This window comes from Musa acuminata, chromosome BXJ3-10 (assembly GCF_036884655.1).
Source record: "Musa acuminata AAA Group cultivar baxijiao chromosome BXJ3-10, Cavendish_Baxijiao_AAA, whole genome shotgun sequence".
In the NCBI taxonomy this organism is placed as follows: domain Eukaryota; kingdom Viridiplantae; phylum Streptophyta; class Magnoliopsida; order Zingiberales; family Musaceae; genus Musa; species Musa acuminata.
In genome coordinates, this window is record NC_088358.1 from 32,188,138 (window position 1) to 32,206,018 (window position 17,881).

Consider the following 17,881-nt stretch of genomic DNA (forward strand, 5'->3'; position numbering starts at 1 on the left):
TTAGAACATAGAGCACGTGTTTATATCGCATATGATACTTTTAAAGTACAATCCAGTTATTCCCCGTACAGGCATCCGGTGGTCTCTGAAGACAATCTCTCTTGACGCTCAGCTGCTCACAGATAAAGAGCCTTAAGAGTTAATATAATATTATTTTCTATCTCCCACCGGAATCAGGGGAGCCATCTCCATACGAAACCAACCCTTTCTTTCCATGAGAACTGCTGGAGGGAGACCTCGACTGCTCCTTGCTAGCACGTTTTGGAGAGGGAGTATCCTGGGAAGAACGAGACCTGGATTTGGACCTCGAACTAGAACCAGACCTGGAACTGGACCTCGACCTGGATCTGGATCTGGATCCAGATGGGCTTCTGCTTTTAGAAACTGACACACGCTTTTCAGGGCGAATGCTATCTCTTGCACCGCGTGACCTTGGTTTTTCTGAAGCTTGCGAAGGACTGCGAGCTGGGCTGATGCTGTAGCCACCTCTTGCCCGGCCACGATAGCCAACAGGGCTGCGAGATACGCTTCGAGTAGGGCTCCTCCGACTTCGGTACCTACATACATGATTAAGGAATGACACAAATAAAACAACAAGGCAATAGACGTTGAAGGTAGAGATCAGCATTGCAAAACCAAGACATATATGAGAGAATAAAGCATTGCAAGTTTTTTATGATATTCAGGCTATAAAAGACCAAAACAAACTGAATAAAACACTTAAAAATAGTTGAAAAAACTCAGGAGGAAACCCAAGACATTGGACCAGACCTCTCCAAGTTGAAAGATTCAGTTTAGTTTAGTTCACATCACCTTTTATGTCGGTTCCATTTAAGATCCAATATTGCAAGACCAGTTATTCATTTTGCTGAAATCAAGCTAAACCTAACTGAGAACTGCCCGATTAAAAAGCTACCTCAAGACTAATAGCTTGAAAGCAAATAGTCATTACTTTGCATAGTAATATAGCATAATGTTTCACTCGAATCCATGATTTAAAATTGTATACTTTGCAGCATAGTAAACATTCCAGGAAGGAAAGATTACCTTGGTGGGGTTCTTCCTCTTGGAGGGCTCCTATATCGTCTAGGAGGAGAGCGATTGTGGTAGCTTCTATAGCTTGAGTACCTAAAAAAGCAATAAACAGGGTCATACATAACAAGGAAATTCATAACTATAAAGAACATCACGCATTAGAGTACCATTCACAATCATTCAACATAAAGCCACACTACCTATCACGATCATTTCTTCCACCATAACGATGCAATCTAACAGGAGAACGATCAGGGGATGGAGTTCGGTATCTTCTAGCAAAGGAGTATTGCTGACTGAAGCCTCTACCCCTCCTTATACGCTTAGGAGATCCATCCGGAGAAACACTTCTTGATAAGCTCCTTCGACGATTGGATGGAGGTGATGCGGCCCTGTGAACAGGACTCCCCTGGTTCCTGCTGATGCTTGGTCGTGACCGAGCCTGTACAGGGCTATGGCTTTTACTTCTGCTTCTAGACCTTTCAGGGCTTCGGCTTACACTTCTCCTAGCCTTCACTGGGCTTCTGCTAGGGCTTCTCTGCTGCAGAGACCTTCCTGAGCTTCGGCTAATGCTCCTCCGTTTTTCATTGACCGGACTTCTATTCAAGCTTCTTCTAATAGGAGTCTTGTCTTGGCTTCCACTAAGATTTCTCTGCTGCAGGGACTTTGCTGGGCTTTTGCTTGCACTTCTGCTATGAACTTTAACTGGACTTCTGCTCTTGCTCTTCCCAGTCAGGCCAACTGGATTTTTGTTTATGACTATTCTTATAGGACTTCTACTAATAGTTCTTCTAAATGGGCTCCTGCTGGTACTTCTCCGAGGTGGGCTTCTACTCATGCTGCTCTTTCGGGATACATGGTCAGGGCTTCCATCAAGATCTCTTGTACCGGGGCTCCTGCTCGCTGACCTTCTGGGACTTTGGCTGCCATTAGGACTCCTCCTTGGACTGATACTCATACTCTTACTCATGGACTGGTTCGGGCTCATGCTTTGGCTCCTGTTTACGAATGTCGAATGAAGTCTAAGTTCACCAGGAAGGGGGAAGAAGAAAGGTTGATTCATGTGCAAGGAAAAACAAAAGACCTTGATTTATGGCCTTCTGAACCTGGTAGCTGATCCATATCCCTGCAAGACGTTGGTTCGGTAATGCCATTGCTCTGGAGCTCTCCATTTTCTCTTTGGGACTTGGCCTCTTCACCAACAGGCTTCTCAGGTATAGTTCCCTCATCAGGTAAATCGGTAATGATTTCTCTCTCCACAGGCAGCAGTGACTGTTTTTCATCTGAAAAAATAATAATACGGTTAGCAGGGAAGAATCTCATTATGTAATAAAGAAAGTTCAAACTATATCAAAGTAGTGACTCAGAATTATTTCTAGGAACTGGGAGAAAGGTAACATCTTCCAAGGCAGAAAGTCCCTAGAATAAAAAATATTAACGTTGTGATGCATTACATTCTCAAGTTATTTTCTTCATTATTAATGGCATTAGCAATATTTTACAAAAAGATTAATTAGAAGCACTGCCAAAATTCTGAAGAAGAAGAAATTAGACATACCAGAAACATGAGATGAGACCTTAGACTTTCGTACTCGTCGTTTGTGATATCCATCATCATGAGAACTGCTACCATCGGTACTCTCTGTTTCAGATTCACTCTCCATTATCCTTGTAGCAGAGTATAAAAGTATTTATTCATTTGATGAATTAAGAGACAAACAAAAATTTTGAAATGCACTTTGAAAAGTCAGCCCAAATGTGCATGAAACATATATCAACTTGTGGAACGGGTTAGATAAAAACCTTCTGAGTTTGTGCCTTAATTTCCTTTCACGCTTTCTGCGCCTTTTCTCCTGCCCTCTATCCCTTTTCCTTTTGCCATGCTTGTACTTGTCTCGCTTAGAATACTTCCTCCTCTTGTGTCGCCGGTCATCACTTGAGCTGCTTACATCAGACATAGATGATGTGTCCGAGTCAGAATCACTGTCAGTATCTGAAGTTTCTGTTTCTGCATCTGACGAGCTATCCGATTCTGATGAATAATATCTTTTTCTTTTCCACTTCCTTCTTCCTTTAGAAGACTTTTTATGTCGTCCCCGCCGTCGACTATCATCAGAAGCATCCTTAACTTGCTTTGATTTGGAATCTTTCTTCTTGTCTGAATATATGAAAACCACATTGTCAGTTGGACAACTAAAGAAAAAAAGGTATCTACAGCAACCTGATTAGCAGCCAGAAGGCAGAAAAGGGTGAACTTTTTAATCTCAAAGTAAGTAGAAGCCTATTAGAAAAACAAATTTATTTTCTTTATGACACGTAGTACCATTTTCATGTACCACTGCTACATTTTCGCAAAGCTCTCCACAGTTAACAATCTTCACTAGAGCAACAGGTCTGTCACCATCCACATCAACATTCTCTATGTTCCTCAAGGTTTCATGTCCTAGAATGAGCTTCCCAAAAATAACATGCTTCCTGACAGAAGGGACAATGACCTACATATTAGAACTGAATCACATGCTATGACATGAGCTGGCAAATACTGCCAGCATAACAAAATGGGATGGCATATGTTGAGAGGAACATGTGCCTAGAATAATATCTAAATAAACAATGCAGTTTGCTATACATATACAAGCAAATCAAATGCATGCAGAAGAGGAAACAATTGTGAACACCCAGTGATCTGTTTAACATCTGTTGGTGATTCACTTTGTTATGTTCCATGAATCACAAGCTCAGTTGAATTACAAGATGCAAATGTCCATATGCTTTTCCACAAATACACAGTATGAAGCAAATTTTATAACAAGAGCATCATGCCGCTTGGGACATCAGAGTGTGATGCATGAGAATTGCAAGATCTGAAAATTTCCTCATCTGTATGATTGAAGTATCAAAAACAGTCAAATAAGAAACCTCAATAGACAAACTTGGAACTAACCCGTTGAGATGAGGAGCGGAGTTGAAAGTGATGAAAAACTGAGAGCCATTAGCATCGCGGCCAGCATTTGCCATTGACAGAAGACCACGACCATCATGGTTTAGCACAAAATTTTCATCTGGAATAAATTACATGCACATGATGTACAGAGCAATATGATAGATGGTTTGGATAAAGGAAAAACACTAACACCAATATACATGCACATAGCCAGATTTTTAATCAAAAAAGAGGTAGGCACCAAATATTCGATAAACCAGATGACCACATTACCACCTCAATCATATTGACTAAATTAAATGTATGTCAAATTCTCATCCTAATAATTAGATAACTAAGAGTAAATACAAAGGTTCACCATACCGTACCGTACCGTTCGGTATGGGTGGTACATACCAGTTCGACAAGAGACCGATATGGACAGGATATCAATATACCTCCATGTATCATGTGTCGATATGCTCGATACGTACCATACCGATAGCTAATCAGTACATCGAACAGACCGGTAAGACGAACCTTGGTAAATACTTCTCCAAGATATTGATTCCCTTCAAAGACAAAATTCTTTTATTTTTTTAAATTATTAATTAATTGAATTTTATTTTATTCCTAGTTTATCTGCACATATTGGACAATAGATTTTAATTGCTAGTTAATTTACCAATTAAGCCAAAGTTCTATAAAAGAAAATACTAGGGAATTACGTTGTGACCTTTAATCACACAACACTAGCAAGATTTATAATGAAACAAATAGTTTTTTTCCTAGGGCAGCATATGTAGGTTGCACACAATTATAAAGAAATGTCTCGTCATGATACTGAAGCTTATTTACCTAAGGCATTTATAGCAATCCTACTTAATTCTAAATTTACCTGAAAATTTCCCACCATATATGCTTTCACCACCGGTCCCTGAAAAAGGGAGGATTTATCAATGAGCAAGAAATTAAATGAAACAGCAAGTTAAAGATACTAAAGAAACTTCCAGTTTTCAGTTATATATCCAATGTCAAGAGTAAAATAAAGAAGCATGCATGAGAAATAAGCAGGGGCAAACTGGCAGAGTATAAGTTAGGAATGTAGGTTCAACTCACAAGATTCTCAATTGGCATATGTTCAAAAGGAAATGCTGTACCAAGACTTTCTATCTGTACATTCTAAATTAATAATGAGTCAAACATTTCACCATTTGCTTGTATTGTGAAACTACTATGATATCGTGACCTTCAGCATCATATGCTAATACTAAATAGGTATGATGATGTCTTAACATAGCAATTGCCACCACATGACATAATACTCCATAGATGATCAAATAAAATTTCCATGATGTGCACAAGTTAGCAAATTGGCAAGAAAAAGAACAAAGATTATTGCTAGTGTTTGTACATATGCAACATGCATTTCTACACGTGTGCAAATCAATAGAACATCTGGAGCTTATGTAAGGAATTAATACACACATTGCCAGACTCTCAAACTTCAAAGACCTTTCATATATCTGGTAATTAAACTGAGGCAAGTGTATATGAGGTAATCAACTTAGGCAAGTGTATATGCTGTATAACAACAATATACTACACTTGCAACAAAAAATCACAAAATAATATAGTAAAAACAGGATAATGGAGATGTAGAAAGCATACCATCACGTCTTGAAAAGTCACCACCCTGCCAAAATAACAATTACATCAAGCACCATTTTAGCATATAACACAAATCACAAAAGGTTGGGCTCAACAGGCTAAGATATAAAAAAAAATGTTTTTAGGACACAACAAAATACAACCTTATAAACTATATGACAAGAAAAGCAGTCGTGACCATCTGCCCTGTATCCTACAGCTTAAACAAGCACAAACGACAAAGGGCAAAAGCTATCACATCTAATTTAAAAAACAAGAAAAGCAAGGCATACAGTCTCACGATAATGGAGGACTGCAATGTAAATAAAGAACATACCTGTGCCATAAAGCCCTTAATAATTCGATGAAAGACCGAACCCTTGTAATGCAGGGGCTTCTTAGTTGTAGGTCCAATTCCCATTTCACCTGTAAAGCTGAACTCATCAGCGGTCCATAATTAATGGAGTTGGTTCAAGTTCAACCATCTTTCGAATTAAGAAATAATCATGTTTAGCTAACAATCACCAATCATGTAATAACAAGAAGAAATGACTCCCATTAGAAAAAAACAAGGAAAGACCTTTTTCTACAAATAATCTATGCATATGCCACCAATGACAAGGTAATTACAAGAAACAACTGTCTTAACCAGCCAATGTGAAAGTATATGACTTCTTCCACTACTAACAACTACTATGACAGCTGATTAATCAAGGGTCTCTTGACCAAATATATTATCACATGGTGTGAAGGCATACCCACCTCAGCACAAAATAATGTCAGTAGCTCCCTTCCCAACAGAGCGAAAATATCAAATAGATGAAAAAAAGGGACTGTTGAAAACAGTGGCAGAAAACTTTTCCCATTTAAATATCCATGGATACACAGCCTCAAACTTCAATAGAAGAACCTAATAAAAAGTATCAATGCAGCTTAACTACCATGGACATGTAGACATGCAGAAAAAAGGAAAAAAAGGACAGAAACATTGACATCAAATAGAGCATCATGTTACTTTCTTGGTTCTGTTTTTGTAGTGTACACACACACATATACAGTCATAATTGAACAACACATCATGACTCCAAAAAGCAAGAAACTGTTATCCATCCATGTTGACGAACCAGCAGGAAAAAAACTTTGAAAGATTTGCTGGTGTTGCACATCATGGAAGTTGCAACAGTGAAATTCAAAGGTGGCATGTCAAAAAGGTTCAATGCCATACAGGTATGGCTTATCAATAATGGGCTCTATAACCTTTGTGTCCTCCATAAATGAGAAACCCTTCCCCTTGAGTTTTTCTTCTGCAGATTTCAAGTCATCATTACATTGGTCATATAAACAAAATCAAGATCCAGATCCACCGAAGATAATATAATTGTTATCAACCAGTATGGAATCAATGAGATATTATACTTCACAAAAGGAACAACAATCATAAAAATAAAAATAAATATTTTTTATCATATTTTAATATTTTCTGACATTGTTATGTTCTTATAGTTTAAATTACATATTTTATGTGTATATATATAACTCTATAAATGTATACATATATGTAAATAACTATATTCAAATTAGTTTATTGTAAACCACCACAGCTTTATTCCTTATCGATGAGATAGAAACTTGTGGCATCCATACATTGGCAGGCAATGGGAGCATCCATGGTTTATTATGCCTCACCAGCTTGGACGCTGGCGTATCCATTGTGGGGCCAGATGTTGTAACTGGTATCTTTGTTTAACAGGGAACATACATTGATATATCATATTATATTAATAATATACATAATGTAAGTTTATTGTATGAGATAATACAAATCTTGACAGCCCAATTATGAGAGCTTCATATTCAAAGCCCAAGAGCAGCACCAGGCAGCCAAGCAGACTGAGGTGCAATTGGTAAGACGCTATTGAACAGTTAAGCTAGGAGGAATTGGCAGTTGAACAGAATGCTTTCATCCCTTTCTCCCTTCATCCACTCCTCCCCTACTCCGTCAGTCCATCTCCTCTGATTGTTTCTCTTCTTCTTTCCTTCCTTATCTTTTATCATTTTTTTTTCTTACGGCCATACCATGATGGAAATAGATTCAAAAGATTAACCAGCCAGAATTTGCTTTGTTGTCAGAATCAGCTGATTCTGATAAGTTTTGGCAAGTCTTTTATTGAGTCCACCTGATTTGATAAATACATTGAGAAAAAGATTTTTTCATAGAAAGAAAAGGTCTAATCCAATCAAGGAAGCTGATACAAATTAGGATTGGTCAAAAATAAAAAAATGCTCAGTTTACAAGGGTCCTCATCCAAAGTTAGCAATATATCTTCCACAAATTGGTCACACACATTAGGAGCTCCACTTAGTTGACCAAAATTTTGATGCCCTGACATCAATACACAAGAGCAAATCACATAGATATCATGCACACAAAACAATGTATAATATTATAATATTAAATTATTCCCAAAAAAATTCATATATTTTAAATGCTTCGGGCTAACTGCCGAAACTGAAATTTTAATCCATCTATTTAATTCTGAGACAGCAAATCTGATCCAGCTAACACCCATTTGTTAAAACTCCTGAATTCTCCACCCACCCTAATATTGATGACCAATTTTGAAATTCTCAACTCCAAGAGCCCCAATAGAAATCTTTAATTAGTAAAACCCATGAGAACTTCTATACATCACAATGTCAGGCAATCCTTTTTAAAAATATCATATGGATTCTCTACAACAACAAGAAAAGACTACTACAAAAATAATGCTCACTTCGACTTGCACTACATACTATAATATAGAATATTAAGTCCAGATAATTAGTGCCCCCCAACAGAACTGCATGCATGCTGCAATTAGTCTGATTTGTGAAGCCAATATAGATGGCCTTAAACAAATGTTATATGGTAAAATAATGCTTCTTGTGAAACCTATCTAATTTTTGGCAATTCTGGTATTCAATCTACATCTTGTAAATATATGCCTAGTACTACCTGAATTCTCAAAACAATCATTTAAAAGAGTACCTGGTGTCCTTGAACTCTTAATACCATTTTTTTTTTCCATCATTGGCCTCTGGATGATGGATAAGATGGAAATTGGCTTCAGTGCATTAGTCTGATAATTTTTGTATACAGAAAGAAAAACAAAAAAAAAAAACAAGAGATGATATCTACTTCTTTCACTATAATGTCACCTTCCACACACATTTGCAAAATTATATTGAGAAAAAGTGACATTTTGATATTAAGTTTGAGATGCTGGCAAGCCACTCCATTAGGTGGTTTTTGTAATAGCAAGCATGTATTTCTTATAAGATAAAGGCCTTGTAGATAACAAAAAAACAATGTCTTCACGTCTCCTTCCTAATGTGCACAAATAAAACCCACTTTGAGGTACAAATGTTCATGAGTTCCGACAAATCCGGATCCATCATAGATGCCAAGCAAAAGATGCATGCTGTTTCATTAGTTAGTATCTTTTATGAAGGTAATTAAGAATTTCCTACAGAATTTATGTCAAGATTTAACACACAACAAAAAACCTGCATCTAAAGATTCTTATCTTGCCTACCACAGATGCCAAAGCTCTACCATTTTTTAGTAAACCCCATTTTAAAGGAACAAGGTTTTTAAGATAGTGATCAAGTTCCAAAGCAGTTGTACAGTTTAGGATTAGGATCTTTAATTGAGCAGGATCAGATTGTGGGGACCATATTTTTTGAATGAGCTGTAGACCATGTGACATTGACCAACATCAACCAGAATGCACAAGGTAGACCAAAGTAGGCCTAGCGAGAAACTAGGCTAGATCATAAGTAATTGACAGGTTAAAAACATCACCAAATAGGAACCTCAATCAAGAATTAGCCATATCAACTTAACATCTGCTAAATATATTGATTTCCAGTATAAGTGATAATCACAAAAAAAATAAATCAAGGGTTTCGGAATAAAAAATGGGGTTTTGGCAAATCCCATAAGCTTAAACCACACATCACATCATACGCATTTCGCAGTGGTGCATGCATGTTAAAAGACCATTGGTTTCACATTTTTGAACTCTTATCCACTTCAAGACAACTCAAGATTTGCTATGTGTATGCCCGAATGTTATGTGTCAAAGTGTAAAGCATAAAGATAGTGACATGATTCGGAGAGGAAATCAAATCATGAGAAGCATGACACATTGCACAACCATACCAACAAGCCCATAAGTACTTAGCATCAAACAAAAGGATCTCCAATGTCAAGTGAGCTTTGAAATGAGGATGAATAGAACAAAACGGAGGATGCAGTGAAGGAAGATAAAAAGTGATGCAATAGAATATCAAGCATCATAGGTAAGGTCCAAACGTCAACTAAACAAAACCCAAGTGCACCGAGGATAGAAGAGCTTTCAAGAGCAATAGCCCTTTATACATGAAAGGTCCGTCACTAAAATGACACCCAGAGTCCTTATAAAGAAGGAACAAAAGAATTACATAGTGTCTTATCTAATCCAAAAACAAAGAAGAGCGAATACATGAGCAACCATTACAAAAAGCAAGATGGATTAAGTTACAAGATCTTAGAGGATCTAGTTACCTGTGCAGAGTGCTCGAAAATTTTCAACAGTCTTGGGAACAATATCAGCAAAAAGCTGCAAAAATGTAATTTTTCAGCACTTTAACAATATATGCCAAAATGATGAAAAAGGCAGATGAGTTGTATGAAGGAATGTGAAGCTCAACAAAATGTCATGTAGTAACTGTATAATTAGATCGAATACCTCGAACACCATCCGTCCTGCAGCTTTCCCATCAATTGCTACATCAAGGAAGACAATAGGATTATTCTTTTTTGCCATTTTTTCCAGCTGGACTATTCAAGGACCCAACAGAAGAGAAACTTCGCCTGCATCATTTCAGAAGGCAAATTAGAATTTCTTCTACTAACATGTAAACAGAAGGAAAATGATTTAACCAAAAAATCTGAACGGAAAGAATTGAGATATAATTATAAGCTACGGGAACAGTACAACTTCTGGTCTAGCCTAGCAGACATCCATAGTACAAAAGTCCGATGCCACAGTATCAATGGATCATCAGATAGAACAACGATGACAAACGCTTCCACAGAGCCACAACAGGATCTTATCAACATCGATATGTAGTCCAATCAAATATAGACGAGAGAAAAACATGACGCGAAGCCAGGCAACAAATCCACAAATCAACTCCAAGAAATGTAAAGGCCAAGATGCAAAAGGAAAACAACCAATTCAGACAGATAGAGACGCAACATATAATGCGCGAATCTAAGACCTCCAACAAAATCATGAGGCGCCCTTGAAACCCTAAACCCTATCTGAGCTGCAAAAAAACCCTAGCGCGAAAACAAAAAGCAACGCAATTTTAGAAAGAAATCCCACAGAGAATAAAAAAATCAGCATGACATGCAAACTAAAACAGATACCCATTCCAACCTAAAAGAAAAGGATAAAGAACACGGCAACAAGACGGCGACCCACCAAAAGGGAAAGACTAAGACGCAAACGAGAAACGACTGGTACCATATTCAAACAATAAGAAAGAGATGATACCGATTTGACGACCTGAAACCCAAATTTCTTACCTGTGGCGTGAAGCAGAGGGAATCTGAGAGCAGCCGGTGCAGCACCGCCAGGACTGATGAGAGGCGACCGTAACCTAAAAGGCTTCGCGAGACGACATCCGCTTTATTTCTTCAACAAATTCCAGATTACTATAACACCCCGACTTTGATGATTTATTTACAAAAAGGTCGCACCCGCCCGTGGTCTTGCCCACTCAGCTCACGTGCGCATCACAGTCCTTCCTGTCATGATAGGGAAGGGACCGCGCCTTACTATTTGCCTCGAAATTGATCTCGATCCGAGCTTGACTTGAGTCGGACTCGATCGGATTAGATCGAACCTAATCGATCATATGTAAACACGTAAACATTGCTTATTTCTTAAACCAAGAGCAAAATACCATAATGCTCCTTTGTGGGGTGATTTATTCACTGGAGAGTCTCGCCTGCTTTAGTCACGTGCGGCACTTATTTCGGTCATGTTAGTTTCGTTGTATGGAGGGTACTATCAAAATCTATATTAATAATAATAAATTAAGTTTGGCCCTTCTTAAGCATAAAATATATATATATATGGATAATTTTATTTGGTCCATTTATATCGTTATTGCAAAGTTGTGATTCTCTTAATTGATCCGAATGTAACTTCTTGATAGAAATTATTAAGATAATGTAAAGATAATGTATACCAGCATCTAATTTAATATAATAATTTATATTATTAAGATAAAAACTATATCAGATCTTATTAAGATAATGTATACCAGCATCAAATTTAATATAATAATTTATATTACATAATGACTTCTTGTTGTCTTAATATAATAATTTATAATATAATCTCTTTTTATTTTCAATATAGTCCATACATTTTTCACAACATGATTTTACATTTTTTTAATTATTTGTTAACATCAAAATGCTTGATATGAAAGAAAAAATCAAGTGAAAAAAATGGTAATAATGAGCTAGAGATGGGGGAGCAAATAAAAAAAATAAAAGTTGAATATCACATATCAACCATCTGTTTAGTTAAATGATCGAATCGCTGATCATATATTATCATGTTTTAACTTATGTGTTTGTCATGTCATTTTTTCTTATCATATTCTTTCTCATTTCGGTGTAGTTAAGTCACAGAGCCATCGGCTCCTAAAGCATGTCGATAATAATCATTCATATGAATTATTGGTTATAGGTTACAGGGATATCCAGTCGGGAAACAACACACAATAAATCCTATGAGACGTTAGTTTGGGCTACGATGTTAGTAGAGCTCCTTGTATCGATCAAGATTCTCTTTACTAGTGCATTGATAATTTTAAGTGACACGATGAGAGTATCATCATGGTCCAAATATAATTGCTTGACTTCCTCTTCTTTAAATACGATTGAGGGGTCCCGCACCAGTCGAAACCTCTTAACATAAAGTTCTTGTGTATAGCTTTTGTAGGAGGACGAATTGCAACCTCCCGATGCAAGCCTACAGACAATTATATCCAATTGGTGCTTCATGGACTCACACGATCTTGAAGATGTCTCATGAACCTTAGCGATTAAGATGTCCTCTTTGAATGAGCTCTTATATTTATAGCTTTAAGTTGTGGCAATCCTTTGTGTTATGCTCGTGGTCTTAATGGAAGTGATAGAACTTTACACAATTCCATCTGGTGAGAGGACTTTGAAGAGGATGAGGTGTGCGAAGTAAGTCTTTCTTCATAATTTACGTAAATACCTCAATATGGGAAGTGTTCAAAGGGGTGAACTCATGCGGGGAGGGGAGCTCAGCCACCACGAGACATGTCATTGTGGGGTCACTTTGAGTTACCCAATTACGAGTTTATTTCCTCCTTAGTCTCTTTTCTGGGCTTAATAATTTTCTTCCAAGTAACTATCGACTTTGCCACTATATGTCAATTGGCTCTACCACTATATGTCGATTGGTCTCTTGCAGCAACTCAAGAAAAGTGACAGGAGGTCATGTGATGATCGAATAAAAAAACTTTAATGGCTGAAGGCCATTAATATAAGCATTGATCAAGATGGATGAACTTTAATCCATGACTGACCTTATCATTAAAATGCTTGGTGTAGCAAGCTAGGGACTACTTGTTCATCTACCTTATAGTTAATAAAGAGATGGTCAGTATTTTCGAAAATTTATAATTTATAAAGCTGAGTTCAAATTCTTTAGCTAATTATCTAAAAGAGGCGATTGAGTAAAGGGGGAGTTTGACAAACAATTCCCTTGTCACCCCTTTAAGAGTTGCTCAAAATGTACACGAGGGGGTTTGTGGTCTCGAACAGTATCATATATGAGGCAAAAGCAACTATGTGCTCGGTGGGATTGAAGCTCCATTCAAATAATTTTAACATCTTCACCCTGAATCATTGCAAAATTGGCTCCTCCACGATGCTATTGATAAAATAGGACCTTAGATAGAGATTGATTTCACGTGCACTCCACTTGATTATACATGTACTATACCAGGCTGGGCCAGTGCATAACCCATGGACTAGTTACGTGCATTACACAACTACCTATGTTGGGTTGGGTCGAGCTAGCATGCAAGTTGGAGCTTGACTTATGAGTTAGTTCTGGCCTACTAGTTGGGCCTATGCTTGTTGTACGAGCCTAGTTTGTCGGCTATGGCCTGCGCAATGGGGCTGGGCCTAACTTGTTGGTTGATATCAATCCAAATCTTAACCAATTCCTTTAATTATGAATTATCTCATCATGAAATTATAATCAAGCATTTAATCATTAATAATATACTATTAAAACATAATAAATAATAACAGACTAAAATGATAAAATTACATAAGAGAGAAAATAATATTTTTAATCAACTATTATATAAATATAATGAAAATCATATATTATAACTAGCACCATGCATAAAAGATAAAAGTTTTAAAATCTACATATAGCATGAATACTTATAATATTTTTTAATCCTAAAAATATAATTTTAATTTTAACAACATTTAGAAACTGCATATAACATGAATAATTGTAACAAATTTTAATCCAAAAATAAAATCTTAGACATTTAAAGAATTTAAAAGATTTTAAAAATTACATATAATATGAATAATTATAACATATTTAAATATAAATGAAAATTTATAGATATTTAAAGAAATATTAAAAAAAAGGGTAAGAACCTGCCTTATGATGCTCATTTTTCGTTATTATTGTTGCTAAACTTGGTTTTGTGATAAAAGATTGAGATGAATCTCTCCCTTAAATAGGAGGATGTGAGACCTCAATATAAAAAACAATTAAAAATAGTTTTAATATTTTTTATTTTATTTACTAACAAAAATAACACCACTATTGTGTTGAATAATTATTTTTAAAATTTTATTAGCAAGAAATAAAATAATATACCTAAAATAGGGATTTGATTATAGTTTTCCATGTAATACTCGAAGATCCACTTATTTAAGAATAATAACATTCATAAGTGAAATTTAAATGAGCTCAACTTCGTACTATGAATTGGTGATAAATTGTAACACTATTATTATTATTAACATATAGAAATCGTCGACTCGTGAGTCAACTTGGTTAGTTTACTGTCGAATATGTAGGTCCTTCCTGATGACTCCTCTTTGCTGATGTAGAGAGCTGGCATGGTGAGTCAATGTGGAGAGCTAGATCATCTTTGTTGTTGGGTCACTTTCTAATTGTGTCTCTAGATGGTGCCAGGGGCCTGCACTATAGGTCTGCATTGGGGGTGTCTCGGTTAGGCTCCTCTTATCATTAAGTTAGAGAGACGGAGAGAAAGGTTAACAATGTAAGTGAGAGAGTAAAGTGCTCTTGTTTGCTTGCCCCAGCTTACTCCATGGCTTAACTTTTATAATTGGGCACTAAGAGGCCTCAACATGCATTCGCCAAGGCCCCCCTTACCTTGTACGACAGAGGCATTAATGAGAGTGATTTGCTAGCATGTGTCCTATAGTACTTGGGGGGACGCTTCTAGGTTGATTTCCTTGTCGCGTTGGGTTAGGCAGGGAATGGTCCCAAAGACTAGTGAAGCCGAATCATACAGTTAGTCATTAATGCATATGCATGACTTCTGTCGATATAAAGTCAAGAGTGGGTCATGTGGGCCAATTTATGGAAGTCAAGGTGGCGACGTGACTTTTAGCTGGTAGACGCATGGAGTAGGTGGTTCTTGGACTTTTGCTTAAGTGTTGCTTACGTGGTGAGAGGTGCCGGGGAGTGCTAGGATTATCCCTATAATTCATCCCTCTGGAAAGGTATTCTTTGGAGTTTCGAATGAAGGTCTCAAAAGACGTCATTTTTTCTACATTCTTGCATGGTGATGTCATCATTATATAGCTTTGGGTTCGTTGTTGGCACCATTGTGGTTAGTGCGAGGCTCATTTGGGGTGGGTTGTACTTTCTTGGTGGGGCAATCTAAGATACCTCTCTCTTTTTTCCTCTCTTTATCTTCATTCTCTCCCTTCCGCACGGGAGTTCATTCTCTCATATTTTTTGAGTTCCCCGTTATGCTTTGGGAGGTTTCCTTCTCCGTTTTTTGTCTCTCCATTCCACACGAGAGATTGAGTCATCTTTTAGGCCTACTCCTTCTTCCACTTCTAGGGACAGGTACTCAACCACCTAGGCGAGAGTGTAGGTCCGCAATAGCAGGTGTTCGCTCGACCACGTGAGTGGGAGGATCAGTATCATACCACCGTAGCAGTTTTCACCATAATGGGTCTTGATTCGATTATCGTATGCGGGAGTATTGATATCAATCCATCGTAGTGGGTCTTAATTCGACTGCTGTGGGCAACAGTATTGGTAATAGTCTACCGTAGTTGTAACATCCCCCATTTTTGAAAATTTAGTAAAATATTTGTTTGTAAAAATAAGGATTATTTAATAATTATTTTATATTAAATAATATTATATTAAAGTTTATGGCTAAGGACCTAAGAGTAAATATTAAAATTTTGATATGATTTATAGAATATTCAGAATTGAGTAAATAAAATAAAAATTAGTGGACATGTGTCACTAGCTAGCCTAATGGTGCCACCTAAGTTTGCTCTAAGGATGACACCTAGCACTTTTCATGCATGCTTGCCACCTTGAAACTTTGCAACTCTTGTGTTAACAAAAAGTAATTAAGTAAGAGATTAAAGGAGAAACTAAATGTAACTTTCAGATGCTGCATCCAACGTGAGTTTAAGAAGAGAAGAGAAGGGAAGAAGAAGAAGAAGAGGAATTGAAGAAGAAGATTTGATTGAGGTTTTGCATCAACTCCCCCCATTTGGGAATCAAATTTGTTTAAGGCAAGTGTTCTAACCTCTTCCTACAGAATTCCTAATCTTTGTTTTCCTTTTAATTCTTCATAATGCAAAAGATTTCAGCTTAGTACCAAACCGTTCTTTCCTTTTGATACAAAGCCATGAATCTGAAATTTTTCGGTAATCTGACTTCTGTACATTGTTTTCGATCTAACTTTTAGCACTAAACTCTGATTTAGGTAAAACCTATTCCATTTGAAAGTAGACTCAAATATCTTTATTTTGACACTAAGATTGAATGATTTGGAGTTTAAATGCCTACTAAGACTTCTGTTTCAATCAACCCTACAGATTCTACAAAATAGAGACTGAAATTTCTGACCTCTTGTTGCTTAACTACTTATAACTTTCTGATGTGAACTCAGATTCATACAAAGTATGATTTATTCGAAGCTAGACTCAAAATGCTTTCTTTATATACCTGAATTGAAATTTTCGGAGTATAATTGCTAACTAAAACATCTGCTTTCATCGACCCAATGGATTTAGTAAAACAGAGCAAATATTTTCAGACCTTTGGCTATGAAATTATCTGTAACTCCCTGTTGTAAATTCCAATTCTTGTCAAACTTAATTTTCCTAAAATTAGATTGATAAAGCTTTCTAATGACATATATTTTTCATAAATTGGAGCATAATTGGTTATCTAAATAGTTCATACAATGTCCCTATCAAATTCTGCCAGAATCGAGCTTTGGTCGATTTCGGCTCTCCTTGTTTCTTCTCTTTGGAAATCGATTTCGGCAAACACTCTTCAGTTAAGCTTTACATTATTACCTTAAATTCCTGTATACTTTTGTCCTTTATTTATTTGTCTGCAGCTATCATCTAAAGTTCATGTTTTCAGTGTAATGATTCGGCACATGCATCCCATTGTTCCGCATTTGCTTTCGATATGTGCCTCTTCCAGTTTCATTTCTTTGGATATTGAATTCATCTAACTTTCTTATTTCAATTGAGCCATATGTGATTTCTTGAAATCCTTGTATACTCCTGCTTTTGTTTCCTTTTAAATCTGAATACATTTGTGAAAGATTCTGTTTGTATCGTATTGACTCGAAAGGCATATGTACATTTCGTTGTTCCGCATGTGCTTCTGATACGTGTCAATGTTATTGTTCGTACTACCTTTTTGTACTCTGGTGTCTTGTGGGATATTGTGAACCTTTGCCAGAAATGGTAAAGGGAGTTATGCTTAGAGCCCGCGATTGCTCTGCCGGCCCCATTGACTTCACTCAGACGTGGGTGGATGGAGCTCCCAGACGTGGGAGACTTATGCGTGGTCATCCAGAAATGGATGGACCATATTATGTTATGATCCCACTTCACCTTCTACCTGTTTGATATAAAAT

General features: G+C 36.8%; 1 protein-coding gene across 1 annotated transcript; it reads right to left on the minus strand.

Annotated features, from left to right (window-relative positions):
* Positions 1-11,337, minus strand: LOC103969352 (peptidyl-prolyl cis-trans isomerase CYP95). Its single transcript, XM_009382852.3, has 14 exons — positions 11,226-11,337; positions 10,381-10,505; positions 10,197-10,251; positions 5,946-6,034; positions 5,630-5,654; positions 4,857-4,895; positions 3,980-4,097; positions 3,359-3,510; positions 2,839-3,193; positions 2,594-2,703; positions 2,120-2,318; positions 1,236-2,033; positions 1,048-1,128; positions 1-557 (listed from the first exon to the last, which is right to left on the minus strand). The coding sequence occupies exons 2-14, from the start codon at positions 10,456-10,458 to the stop codon at positions 158-160; spliced, it is 2,499 nt and encodes an 832-aa protein (XP_009381127.2). The 5' UTR covers positions 10,459-10,505; positions 11,226-11,337; the 3' UTR covers positions 1-157.
* Between the last annotated feature and the right edge of the window lie 6,544 nt (positions 11,338-17,881).